This window comes from Carcharodon carcharias, chromosome 25 (genome assembly GCF_017639515.1).
Source record: "Carcharodon carcharias isolate sCarCar2 chromosome 25, sCarCar2.pri, whole genome shotgun sequence".
Lineage (NCBI taxonomy): Eukaryota > Metazoa > Chordata > Chondrichthyes > Lamniformes > Lamnidae > Carcharodon > Carcharodon carcharias.
In genome coordinates, this window is record NC_054491.1 from 35,757,960 (window position 1) to 35,771,520 (window position 13,561).

At 47.4% G+C, this 13,561-nt stretch overlaps 1 protein-coding gene across 1 annotated transcript in view; it reads right to left on the minus strand.

Annotated features, from left to right (window-relative positions):
- Nucleotides 1–2,853: 2,853 nt before the first annotated feature.
- The window catches only part of LOC121269588 (fasciculation and elongation protein zeta-2-like), a 121,090-nt gene continuing 110,382 nt past the window's right edge, over nt 2,854–13,561 (minus strand). The window contains exons 12-13 of the mRNA XM_041174290.1: nt 12,063–12,128; nt 2,854–2,985 (exon numbers count right to left, since the gene is read on the minus strand). Coding sequence (XP_041030224.1) covers nt 2,969–2,985; nt 12,063–12,128 — 83 coding nt within the window. The 3' untranslated portion in view covers nt 2,854–2,968. The remainder of the gene's footprint in view (nt 2,986–12,062; nt 12,129–13,561) is intronic.

Consider the following 13,561-nt stretch of genomic DNA (forward strand, 5'->3'; position numbering starts at 1 on the left):
CTGAATGCATGCTTCAGGGAAAAAGCACAAAGCCTTTGTGAATTTCAGTAGCCTACAATCATAGGAGCATTTGGTACAGGTTCCACCATTCAATTAGGTCATGGCTGATATGCATCTTAACTCCATCTAACCCTGCCTTGGTTCCCCAATCCCTTATACCCTAACAAAGATCTATCAATTTCAGTTTTGAAATTATCAATTGAACCTTTGCCTCAACAGTTCCAGATTTCCACGACTATCACAGGCAAACTTTACAGTCAGTTTAAGGTTCTCAGCGCCTTTAATTTTTAAAGGTTTCTTACAGCCTGGGCCCTTATAAATATCACACCCAGGAAGGGTGAGTAATGTGGGTTGTAAGGTTAGATTTTTCAAAGCCTCATATTCTGTAAGTCCACTGTCTAAGTGGTTACACTTCCTTCTTTACATAAACCAGATTCATCTTGGAAATGAATAAATAGTCAGAACACCACTAAGATAATACTGAACTATGGTTGATCTTCATGTTTATTGGGCACGAGTCTCTCTTCAGAAACACTAAATTTGAACAATATTTACACAATCTGCAATACACTGAGCAATCTATCTTTACCATTCAGGACATGGATGGTACAATAAAGCACGAACACGTCTGCTGAAAGAATTCTGGTTTCTTAGGCAACACTAAGACCAAAGGAGCAGGATTATAAAGTGCTGAGGAGCAAGCATCAGAAGTCAGAAAGCAATTTTCCCCTCTATTGGAATTTTCTCCTGAATGCCAATTGGAGCAAATTTATTTGTGCTGACTGCTACCCCTCCCTCCCCTAATTGTTCCGTGGTTTCAACCCCAGCATCTGTTAACGCCCGATTTCTCCCATGGTGTAAGTGGAGCAAATTATGCCATGGGAACTCACTGCACTCACAGCAGCAGCCCTAGTGAGATAGGCTTGACATTTGAAACCAATTTGAAAGCTGGGCACTAGAGCTCAATATGTACCCGCCCTTGCCAGCCAACAATCCTGCAGCTTCATTGTTGCCATAGCAACATTTACTTGATTTATGTGCATGGCTTATGCAAAACAAGCCCATGGTCAAAAATGCAAGCATCCTGCATCATAAAGAGAAGCAGTCCACTGAGATCAAAGCACAGATTCAAACTCCAGGTGAGATGGAATCAGGACACATACGGAAATTGAAGTTAAGGGGGCTGAATTTCTGCGGAAATTCACACAAATATCCGCTACTACACTAGCAGAAATGTTGATTCTCCAAGGTTTCCACAAGGGATAAAATTCTGGATTGGCTCTTTCAGTTTTAGTGGAATGACCGGATGCTCTGAATGTTCCTTCCTCCATTTATGTCCTCTTTTGAAATTCAATAGGTTACATGAAAGGGGAAGAGTTTGGGACTAGAGAGAGGGCATATCAGAAAGAGAGAGAGGGCTACTTAACAGGCCATCTCAGAGAAGTTTCTTACAAAGAAAGGACATGTTTATATGGTAAAGTAATATTACAGAGCAGGCAAGCTACAAGATGGTCACCTCACATAGAGACCACCGCTAGAATCATATTGGATTCAAAACGTTAACTCTGTTTCTCTCTCCACAGATGCTGCCAGCCCTGCTGAGTTTTTTTATTACAAAAGAGGCAAGATGTGTTAGAAAGGACACATTAAAGACATGGCATTTTATATAGAAAGATCACTTTATGGAGATGACCAGTACAGAGCATTGAACAGAGGAAAGAGCCAATATATACCTTTATAGGGTAAGAGAGCAAAACTGAAATGCTAAGCAGCCAGGCTTTGTATTGGCCTGGCATGGCACAGTAATGGAAACTACTTGCTGCAGCGTGTTTTCACTATACTCTGATCATGTAACAGGGAAATTGTTAATGACTTCACTGACCAGGGAGATGCTGGGACTGGAATTTTGCCAAATAGCATCTTAATTGAGTTCCTTTTGCTGCTGACAGTAATGCTGGCCGGCTGGTCATTCCACTCATGTCAGTTTACAAGCTCACCATTTGATGAGCAACTATGAAGACCATTGTCGGAGGTGCTTCCCTGAAGTCATAAATGATGCTAAAACCATGAATGCGAATCATCCCAGATATGAAAACTCTTTCCTATTCCAATGGAGCTGTCCTCACCAGAGAATAGCTGGCACAGTGAGAGACATTGGCTCTGGTGACTAATATCTGTGCATCAAAATGGATTGTGGTTCAGGTGAATACTTCCATTTATCTGACTAAATATTTGTTGTAACAAGAACGAGCAATTGTGGGATATAATTGTCACTTGGTGGCAACCACTGGAAGTTATCAGGTCTGCCCCGGTAATATTGTTATTTGCCATGTTGACCCCCTCAATCTCTGCAGTACCTCTGCTATTTGAAACACAGTCAACTTCAAAAGATTTCATAGAGGATTCCTCACTATTCACTATTTTAGGTCTGCGGCACATTGAAATATCATGACAGCCCTGTGACTTTAATGAGACTGCCACATCTTTTGACCCTTCAACCAATAACAAAAGATCTGTGTGATCCATCATGGAAGCGGCGTTAACTCAGAACAGATGAAACAGCAGCAATACTTACTGGAAATCCCCAAAAGCAGGACTGGATTATTATACAGGCTTTAATTTCCATAACCCCAGCACAGAACATGCCCAATGATCAAGACGAGACAGATTAAGTACAGCTAGATTGTTCCTGTTAGTTTCCATGCTGTTTGTGGATGCTTTCTGCAATTGGATTATTGACATCAACCCCAATATCAGTTGATCCTTAAAAATATGTTATTTACAAAACCTTTCCCGAAGCTTAAGAAACCACATTCTTTTCATTTTGGTCATTCCCATTCTTCTCGTTGATGGAGACAGTTTCACGTAGTTAGCTGTCGGGAAGTTATTTTGGCCTTGGAATGCAGCCTGCAAGCGGAAATCTGGCAGCCCAGTCAATCCTGGCTTTCCATGGGGACAATGCCTGGATTTAAGTTGGACACAAAACTGGAAAGGAAAAGAGACATGTCAAAACATGATGGAGACATGAAGGGCAGACACCAAATGACACACATGTCCAAATATGATGGAGATATGAAGGGGAGGCACCACATGACATTAACAAGAAGCTAACAAGACCCGAAATTACTCTGCCAAATTGCATACAATACCTTCTTAGAATTCTCCAGAAGGATACAAGATCCCAGATATTCATTAAACCTTCATATTAACTTCCATCTATTGTTTTTGTATTTATTATTCGACCTGGGAGGTGTCGGGAGCGGGGGTGCTTAACCACGTTCAGCCGGCAGAATTGCTGCTCCACATCCTGTGGGCCTCCATTCACAATCTATCCCCTTGTGGGATAAAAACAAAAACAAAAAAACTGCGGATGCTGGAAATCCAAAACAAAAACAGAATTACCTGGAAAAACTCAGCAGGTCTGGCAGCATCGGCGGAGAAGAAAAGAGTTGACGTTTCGAGTCCTCATGACCCTTCGACAGAACTTGAGTTCGAGTCCAGGAAAGAGCTGAAATATAAGCTGGTTTAAGGTGTGTGTGTGGGGGGCGGAGAGATAGAGAGACAGAGAGGTGGAGGGGGTTGGTGTGGTTGTAGCGACAAACAAGCAGTGATAGAAGCAGAATATCAAAAGATGTCAACAACAATAGTACAATAGAACACATAGGTGTTAAAGATAAAGTTGGTGATATTATCTAAACGAATGTGCTAATTAAGAATGGATGGTAGGGCACTCAAGGTATAGCTCTAGTGGGTTTTTTTTTTATTTTATATAATGGAAATAGGTGGGAAAAGGAAAATCTTTATAATTTATTGGGAAAAAAAAAAGAGAAGGGGGAAACAGAAAGGGGGTGGGGATGGGGGAGGGGACTCACGACCTAAAGTTGTTGAATTCAATATTCAGTCCGGAAGGCTGTAAAGTCCCTAGTCGGAAGATGAGGTGTTGTTCCTCCAGTTTGCGTTGGGCTTCACTGGAACAATGCAGCAAGCCAAGGACAGACATGTGGGCAAGAGAGCAGGGTGGAGTGTTAAAATGGCAAGCGACAGGGAGGTTTGGGTCATTCTTGCGGACAGACCGCAGGTGTTCTGCAAAGCGGTCGCCCAGTTTACGTTTGGTCTCTCCAATGTAGAGGAGACCACATTGGGAGCAACGAATGCAGTAGACTAAGTTGGGGGAAATGCAAGTGAAATGCTGCTTCACTTGAAAGGAGTGTTTGGGTCCTTGGACGGTGAGGAGAGAGGAAGTGAAGGGGCAGGTGTTGCATCTTTTGCGTGGGCAAGGGGTTGTGCCATAGGAGGGGGTTGAGGAGTAGGGGGTGATGGAGGAGTGGACCAGGGTGTCCCGGAGGGAGCGATCCCTACGGAATGCCGATAAGGGGGGTGAAGGGAAGATGTGTTTGGTAGTGGCATCATGCTGGAGTTGGCGGAAATGGCGGAGGATGATCCTTTGAATGCGGAGGCTGGTGGGGTGATAAGTGAGGACAAGGGGGACCCTATCATGTTTCTGGGAGGGAGGAGAAGGAGTGAGGGCGGATGCGCGGGAGATGGGCCGGACACGGTTGAGGGCCCTGTCAACGACCGTGGGTGGAAAACCTCGGTTAAGGAAGAAGGAGGACATGTCAGAGGAACTGTTTTTGAATGTAGCATCATCGGAACAGATGCGACGGAGGCGAAGGAACTGAGAGAATGGGATGGAGTCCTTACAGGAAGTGGGGTGTGAGGAGCTGTAGTCGAGATAGCTGTGGGTGTCGGTGGGTTTGTAATGGATATTGGTGGACAGTCTATCACCAGAGATTGAGACAGAGAGGTCAAGGAAGGGAAGGGAAGTGTCAGAGATGGACCACGTGAAAACGATGGAGGGGTGGAGATTGGAAGCAAAATTAATAAATTTTTCCAAGTCCTGACGAGAGCATGAAGCAGCACCGAAATAATCATCGATGTACCGGAGAAAGAGTTGTGGAAGGGGGCCGGAGTAGGACTGCAACAAGGAATGTTCCACATACCCCATAAAGAGACAGGCATAGCTGGGGCCCATGCGGGTACCCATAGCCACACCTTTTATTTGGAGGAAGTGAGAGGAGTTGAAGGAGAAATTGTTCAGCGTGAGAACAAGTTCAGCCAGACGGAGGAGAGTAGTGGTGGATGGGGATTGTTCGGGCCTCTGTTCGAGGAAGAAGCTAAGGGCCCTCAGACCATCCTGGTGGGGGATGGAGGTGTAGAGGGATTGGACGTCCATGGTGAAGAGGAAGCGGTAGGGGCCAGGGAACTGGAAATTGTTGATGTGACGTAAGGTGTCAGAGGAATCACGGATGTAGGTGGGAAGGGACTGGACAAGGGGAGAGAGAAGGGAGTCAAGATAACGAGAAATGAGTTCTGTGGGGCAGGAGCAAGCTGAGACGATCGGTCTACCGGGGCAGTTCTGTTTGTGGATTTTGGGTAGGAGATAGAAGCGGGCCGTCCGAGGTTGGGCAACTATCAGGTTGGAAGCTGTGGGAGGGAGATCCCCAGAGGAGATGAGGTCAGTGACAGTCCTGGAAACAATGGCTTGATGTTCAGTGGTGGGGTCATGGTCCAGGGAGAGGTAGGAGGAAGTGTCTGCGAGTTGACGCTCAGCCTCCGCGTGGTAGAGGTCAGTGCGCCAGACAACAACAGCACCACCCTTGTCAGCGGGTTTGATGACAATGTCAGGGTTGGACCTGAGAGAATGGAGTGCAGTAAGTTCAGAGAGAGACAGGTTAGAATGGGTGAGAGGAGCAGAGAAATTGAGACGACTAATGTCGCGCCGACAGTTCTCAATGAAAAGATCGAGAGAAGGTAAGAATCCAGAGGGAGGGGTCCAGGTGGAGGGAGAATATTGAAGATGGGTAAAAGGATCCGTTGAACTGGGAGAGGACTCCTGCCCAAAGAAGTGAGCCCGGAGACGAAGACGGCGGAAGAAGAGTTCAGTATCATGCCGAGCCCGAAATTCATTGAGGTGAGGGCGTAAGGGTATGAAACTAAGTCCTTTGCTGAGCACTGAACGTTCAGCATCGGAGAGGGGAAGGTCAGGGGGTATAGTGAATACACGGCTGGGGTTGGGATTGGAAGATGGGGTGGGGACGGAGGGACAGGCAGGGGTGGAGGGTCCTAGATGGGTGTTGGTGTCGATGAGTTGTTGGAGCTTGCGTTCCTTAGCACTTGAGAGAAAGAGAAAAAGTTTCTTGTTGAGGCGTCGGATGAGCCGAAGGATAAAATGAAACTGGGGGCACGCGCAGCTTTGAAAAAGGGTACGGCGGTGCTGCTGGAGGGAGAGGTCGAGTGTGTTCATATGGCGGCGCATGGCACTGAGTGCCATGCGCCGCCATATGAACACACTCGACCTCTCCCTCCAGCAGCACCGCCGTACCCTTTTTCAAAGCTGCGCGTGCCCCCAGTTTCATTTTATCCTTCGGCTCATCCGACACTCCTTTCAAGTGAAGCAGCATTTCACTTGCATTTCCCCCAACTTAGTCTACTGCATTCGTTGCTCCCAATGTGGTCTCCTCTACATTGGAGAGACCAAACGTAAACTGGGCGACCGCTTTGCAGAACACCTGCGGTCTGTCCGCAAGAATGACCCAAACCTCCCTGTCGCTTGCCATTTTAACACTCCACCCTGCTCTCTTGCCCACATGTCTGTCCTTGGCTTGCTGCATTGTTCCAGTGAAGCCCAACGCAAACTGGAGGAACAACACCTCATCTTCCGACTAGGGACTTTACAGCCTTCCGGACTGAATATTGAATTCAACAACTTTAGGTCGTGAGTCCCCTCCCCCATCCCCACCCCCTTTCTGTTTCCCCCTTCTTTTTTTTTTCCCAATAAATTATAAAGATTTTCCTTTTCCCACCTATTTCCATTATATAAAATAAAAAAAAAACCCACTAGAGCTATACCTTGAGTGCCCTACCATCCATTCTTAATTAGCACATTCGTTTAGATAATATCACCAACTTTATCTTTAACACCTATGTGTTCTATTGTACTATTGTTGTTGACATCTTTTGATATTCTGCTTCTATCACTGCTTGTTTGTCGCTACAACCACACCAACCCCCTCCACCTCTCTGTCTCTCTATCTCTCCGCCCCCCACACACACACCTTAAACCAGCTTATATTTCAGCTCTTTCCTGGACTCGAACTCAAGTTCTGTCGAAGGGTCATGAGGACTCGAAACGTCAACTCTTTTCTTCTCCGCCGATGCTGCCAGACCTGCTGAGTTTTTCCAGGTAATTCTGTTTTTGTTTTGGATTTCCAGCATCCGCAGTTTTTTTGTTTTTATCTCTGTGTTTAATTGACTGCCACTGCTCTTCAAGAAATGCCTACCTCCTTGAAGAAGTTCTGTTCCTCTCTGCGACAAGATTTCCGGATTTCTCTGTTGCCTTGTTCACCTTCATTGCTTTCCATTTCTCTCCTAGTGTTTGACAAGGTGTTTACTAAAACCCGCTTTCACAGCCATATCTCCTTTCTCAGTGACTGTCTCCGTCTCCGACTTACCCCACATGGATTTCAACTGAAATTCCACCCCTCATGTTTCGAACCCACCCAGGATTACAGGTATCTCCGGGACATAAAACGTTTCTCGGACTGCTGTTCCCGTCACATTCTGAAATCCACTCTCAGTGCCATGCGCCGCCATATGAACACACTCGACCTCTCCCTCCAGCAGCACCGCCGTACCCTTTTTCAAAGCTGCGCGTGCCCCCAGTTTCATTTTATCCTTCGGCTCATCCGACGCCTCAACAAGAAACTTTTTCTCTTTCTCTCAAGTGCTAAGGAACGCAAGCTCCAACAACTCATCGACACCAACACCCATCTAGGACCCTCCACCCCTGCCTGTCCCTCCGTCCCCACCCCATCTTCCAATCCCAACCCCAGCCGTGTATTCACTATACCCCCTGACCTTCCCCTCTCCGATGCTGAACGTTCAGTGCTCAGCAAAGGACTTAGTTTCATACCCTTACGCCCTCACCTCAATGAATTTCGGGCTCGGCATGATACTGAACTCTTCTTCCGCCGTCTTCGTCTCCGGGCTCACTTCTTTGGGCAGGAGTCCTCTCCCAGTTCAACGGATCCTTTTACCCATCTTCAATATTCTCCCTCCACCTGGACCCCTCCCTCTGGATTCTTACCTTCTCTCGATCTTTTCATTGAGAACTGTCGGCGCGACATTAGTCGTCTCAATTTCTCTGCTCCTCTCACCCATTCTAACCTGTCTCTCTCTGAACTTACTGCACTCCATTCTCTCAGGTCCAACCCTGACATTGTCATCAAACCCGCTGACAAGGGTGGTGCTGTTGTTGTCTGGCGCACTGACCTCTACCACGCGGAGGCTGAGCGTCAACTCGCAGACACTTCCTCCTACCTCTCCCTGGACCATGACCCCACCACTGAACATCAAGCCATTGTTTCCAGGACTGTCACTGACCTCATCTCCTCTGGGGATCTCCCTCCCACAGCTTCCAACCTGATAGTTGCCCAACCTCGGACGGCCCGCTTCTATCTCCTACCCAAAATCCACAAACAGAACTGCCCCGGTAGACCGATCGTCTCAGCTTGCTCCTGCCCCACAGAACTCATTTCTCGTTATCTTGACTCCCTTCTCTCTCCCCTTGTCCAGTCCCTTCCCACCTACATCCGTGATTCCTCTGACACCTTACGTCACATCAACAATTTCCAGTTCCCTGGCCCCTACCGCTTCCTCTTCACCATGGACGTCCAATCCCTCTACACCTCCATCCCCCACCAGGATGGTCTGAGGGCCCTTAGCTTCTTCCTCGAACAGAGGCCCGAACAATCCCCATCCACCACTACTCTCCTCCGTCTGGCTGAACTTGTTCTCACGCTGAACAATTTCTCCTTCAACTCCTCTCACTTCCTCCAAATAAAAGGTGTGGCTATGGGTACCCGCATGGGCCCCAGCTATGCCTGTCTCTTTATGGGGTATGTGGAACATTCCTTGTTGCAGTCCTACTCCGGCCCCCTTCCACAACTCTTTCTCCGGTACATCGATGATTATTTCGGTGCTGCTTCATGCTCTCGTCAGGACTTGGAAAAATTTATTAATTTTGCTTCCAATCTCCACCCCTCCATCATTTTCACGTGGTCCATCTCTGACACTTCCCTTCCCTTCCTTGACCTCTCTGTCTCAATCTCTGGTGATAGACTGTCCACCAATATCCATTACAAACCCACCGACACCCACAGCTATCTCGACTACAGCTCCTCACACCCCACTTCCTGTAAGGACTCCATCCCATTCTCTCAGTTCCTTCGCCTCCGTCGCATCTGTTCCGATGATGCTACATTCAAAAACAGTTCCTCTGACATGTCCTCCTTCTTCCTTAACCGAGGTTTTCCACCCACGGTCGTTGACAGGGCCCTCAACCGTGTCCGGCCCATCTCCCGCGCATCCGCCCTCACTCCTTCTCCTCCCTCCCAGAAACATGATAGGGTCCCCCTTGTCCTCACTTATCACCCCACCAGCCTCCGCATTCAAAGGATCATCCTCCGCCATTTCCGCCAACTCCAGCATGATGCCACTACCAAACACATCTTCCCTTCACCCCCCTTATCGGCATTCCGTAGGGATCGCTCCCTCCGGGACACCCTGGTCCACTCCTCCATCACCCCCTACTCCTCAACCCCCTCCTATGGCACAACCCCTTGCCCACGCAAAAGATGCAACACCTGCCCCTTCACTTCCTCTCTCCTCACCGTCCAAGGACCCAAACACTCCTTTCAAGTGAAGCAGCATTTCACTTGCATTTCCCCCAACTTAGTCTACTGCATTCGTTGCTCCCAATGTGGTCTCCTCTACATTGGAGAGACCAAACGTAAACTGGGCGACCGCTTTGCAGAACACCTGCGGTCTGTCCGCAAGAATGACCCAAACCTCCCTGTCGCTTGCCATTTTAACACTCCACCCTGCTCTCTTGCCCACATGTCTGTCCTTGGCTTGCTGCATTGTTCCAGTGAAGCCCAACGCAAACTGGAGGAACAACACCTCATCTTCCGACTAGGGACTTTACAGCCTTCCGGACTGAATATTGAATTCAACAACTTTAGGTCGTGAGTCCCCTCCCCCATCCCCACCCCCTTTCTGTTTCCCCCTTCTCTTTTTTTTTTCCCAATAAATTATAAAGATTTTCCTTTTCCCACCTATTTCCATTATATAAAATAAAAAAAAAAAAACCCACTAGAGCTATACCTTGAGTGCCCTACCATCCATTCTTAATTAGCACATTCGTTTAGATAATATCACCAACTTTATCTTTAACACCTATGTGTTCTATTGTACTATTGTTGTTGACATCTTTTGATATTCTGCTTCTATCACTGCTTGTTTGTCGCTACAACCACACCAACCCCCTCCACCTCTCTGTCTCTCTATCTCTCCGCCCCCCACACACACACCTTAAACCAGCTTATATTTCAGCTCTTTCCTGGACTCGAACTCAAGTTCTGTCGAAGGGTCATGAGGACTCGAAACGTCAACTCTTTTCTTCTCCGCCGATGCTGCCAGACCTGCTGAGTTTTTCCAGGTAATTCCCCTTGTGGGATCTTGGCCAATCTGAGACTCTGTTCATATCAGCCATCATTTGGTGAAAGCCCACCAAGTCAGAAGGTCATGGATTAAAGCCCCACTCCAGAGATTTGAACACATATCCAGTCTGACTCCAGCGTAGGATGGAGGGAGTGATGTACCATTGGAGATGATGCCTCTCAAATAGGAAAATAAATGGAAACCCTAACTGCTCACTCATAAATCTTTGCTGCTAACGGAAGACTAGCAGAGGAGGTGTCCTGACCAACATTTATCCTTGAACTAACACCACTAAAAGAGGTTATCTGGTCATTAGTTTCCTTGTTATTTGGAGACCTGATTGTGTACAAGTTGGCTGCTGTGTTTCCCTATGTTACAATAATAATAGTACTTTATTGCTTGTGAAATACTTTGGGATAAGAACATAAATACATAAATAGATATGAAATAGGAGCAGGATTGGGCCATTCAGCCCCTTGAGTCTGCTCTGCCATACAATAAGATCATGGCTGATCTGATGGTGGCCATAACTCCACTTTGCTGCCTGCCCTCCATAATCTTTGACTCCCTCGTAGATCAACAATCTCCATGTCCTGAGGTTGTGAAAGGTGCTATATAAATGCACTTCCTTCTTTTTGTTTGCTCTCAAGCTCTAAAAGAACGTAATTAGGAGGAAGAATGAGCTCACTTTCTACCTAACAAGTGTGAGGGCCATATTAAGAATTAGAATCAGTTAAGTGATTTTTCTCAAATGGTCTCCATTTGGAAGCAGCAGGATTGAAATCAGGAGGTGATGATATGGGGAATCATGCCCATCATTCTGTCATATAAGAGCACCCTGTCTGTGGTCTTAAACCAAAACCACAGCTAGGTCTGTGGCCATTAAGAAAAAGTTAGTGAGTAGCACTACTCCTGCAAGCATATTTCATAAGAACTGACAGATACAATACTAATTTTTGCTCTTTCCCAGTCTCAATTCCCTGCTTTTATACTTTACATTCTCTAGGTCATTTTCTGAGTAACTGCTCAACTGGAGAGAAATCAATTCTTAATTCCCATCCATGAGGATCAAGAGGGACTTGCCTCTCCTGACCTTGCTGAACTAATGCTGGCCAACAGGTATCCTAAGGTAGGGAAAATATATAAACACTCTCAAACTGTATGGCTCATGCAGCTAAATCAACTCCTGTAGTTTTAACCGTCTCATGGCGAGGTATCAGTAACCCAGTGTGCTGCGCACCAGCTGACCAGACATTAGCCAGCACCAATTATCCTTCATACATTGAGTCTCCCATTCCATAAAAGCCAAGAACCACAGACGAGCATCTTCCCAGGTTTCATTTTGTGCACTTTGGGGTGGCTAGGCTCAGCAAAACATTGGTGGAGGAGGCTAATTGCTTGCCCGGCTGGGGACAGTGTGAGGTGTGGAGAAGAAGAGAAAGAGCGCAAAGGGAACATGTTCATTATATATACACATTTCGGTATTTTTTAAAAATTCTTACCTTTTAAAATGTAGTCTGTCAGTAACACAGGAACCTTCTCACTGTCCTCCTTCATGGCCAGAAGAACTGAGGGAAGATAATCATTTGATTAGTGGCTTCAAACGTTTTGGTACATGTCCACCACATTTTCTCTGTACCTTTGATGCTTTGAGCTCCATTTTTGAACACTCTGCCCTACCCCACTCCTGGGGCAGAATTTTACGACTTTCCAGCAGCGGTTTTGTAGGCAGGGGGCCCTGTAAAATTCCTCAGATGGTCTTCCCACCAGGATCCTGCCCACCCTGACCTCTCCACAATTTTAAGGTGGGATGGGTGGAGACTAGGCTGCTGCAACAGCCATTTCCTCAATTGAGGCCCTTAAGTGGCCAATTAATGACAACATAAAGGCATTTCCTGCCCAACCTCAATTTTCAGGCTGGTGAGAGGAGTTCAGCAGCTCAGGGAGTGGAGGGGGAAGAGCCCAGATAGTGATGCTGCTCAGGCCTTGGGCAGGAAGTCTATCAATGGCCTCCTTTCAACATCGGACACCCCTCACCTCTCCATCAACAAGGTCTGCCCCACATGGGTGCTCTCTCCCTACCTACCACCACCCCCCCCCCCCCCAACCCCCCGGTCTCTCCGCCAACATCCCCAACCCCTCTGCCCACCTCCCCGAGCCTCACCTCCCCTTCCCACCCTGAGACCCCAACACTTGCCTGGACCTGGACTCCCTGAACTTTGTCTCCAGGGATCAATTGTGGTCCCAGCCCTGTGCACTGCAGCTTTTGGCTCTGCTCGGACTATCAGCCAGCAACTCCCTGAGGTGGGGCTTCCTCCCAACTGAGGGGTGGAAGACCCGCTTCCAGCCAATTAACGCTCCTTGGAGGAACTCCTTGATCCTGTGGGACAGCTAGTATTTACGGCGATGCGTTCTCCAGAGACACTTCAGGGTGACAAGATGGGAAACCCCGCCATCCTAAAAATCCTGGCCCTGACGTTGCTGACTTGAGCTGTGAGAATCCCATTCCCTCAGCTCCCCACCCAACCAGCCATCATTCCGACGGCTGCAGTTTTTGCCAACAGGAGTGACTGGATGGTAGTCAGGACAATAGTTCCCCTCAAATTCAATTAAATGGCCCCCGCCATTGCTCTGGTGGAAGTCAGTTAGCTGAACACAGAAAGTGGGAATTTAGTCACAGGCCTAGGCCCAGATTTTTTTGAGGAAGGAGTTGTGAAATTTCCCAACGCAGCAAACATGTCTCCTTGATAAAGACCACCCAGCCACCACATTTTCGTTATTGGGAGGTGGAGGCAGGATGGAGTCAAACCCAACACAGCAACAATTGGGGGGGGGGGTGGGGGGTGTAGATGAAGAGGCCTTGCAGCTGGAACACCCAACTTGGAGAAAGAGAGGGCACAGAGTTAAAGTGAATAATGAAAGGAGCGAAATTGATACGAGGAGAAACCTTTTTACACAGTGAGTGGTTTTGATTTGGAATGCACTGCCTAAGAGTGTGGTG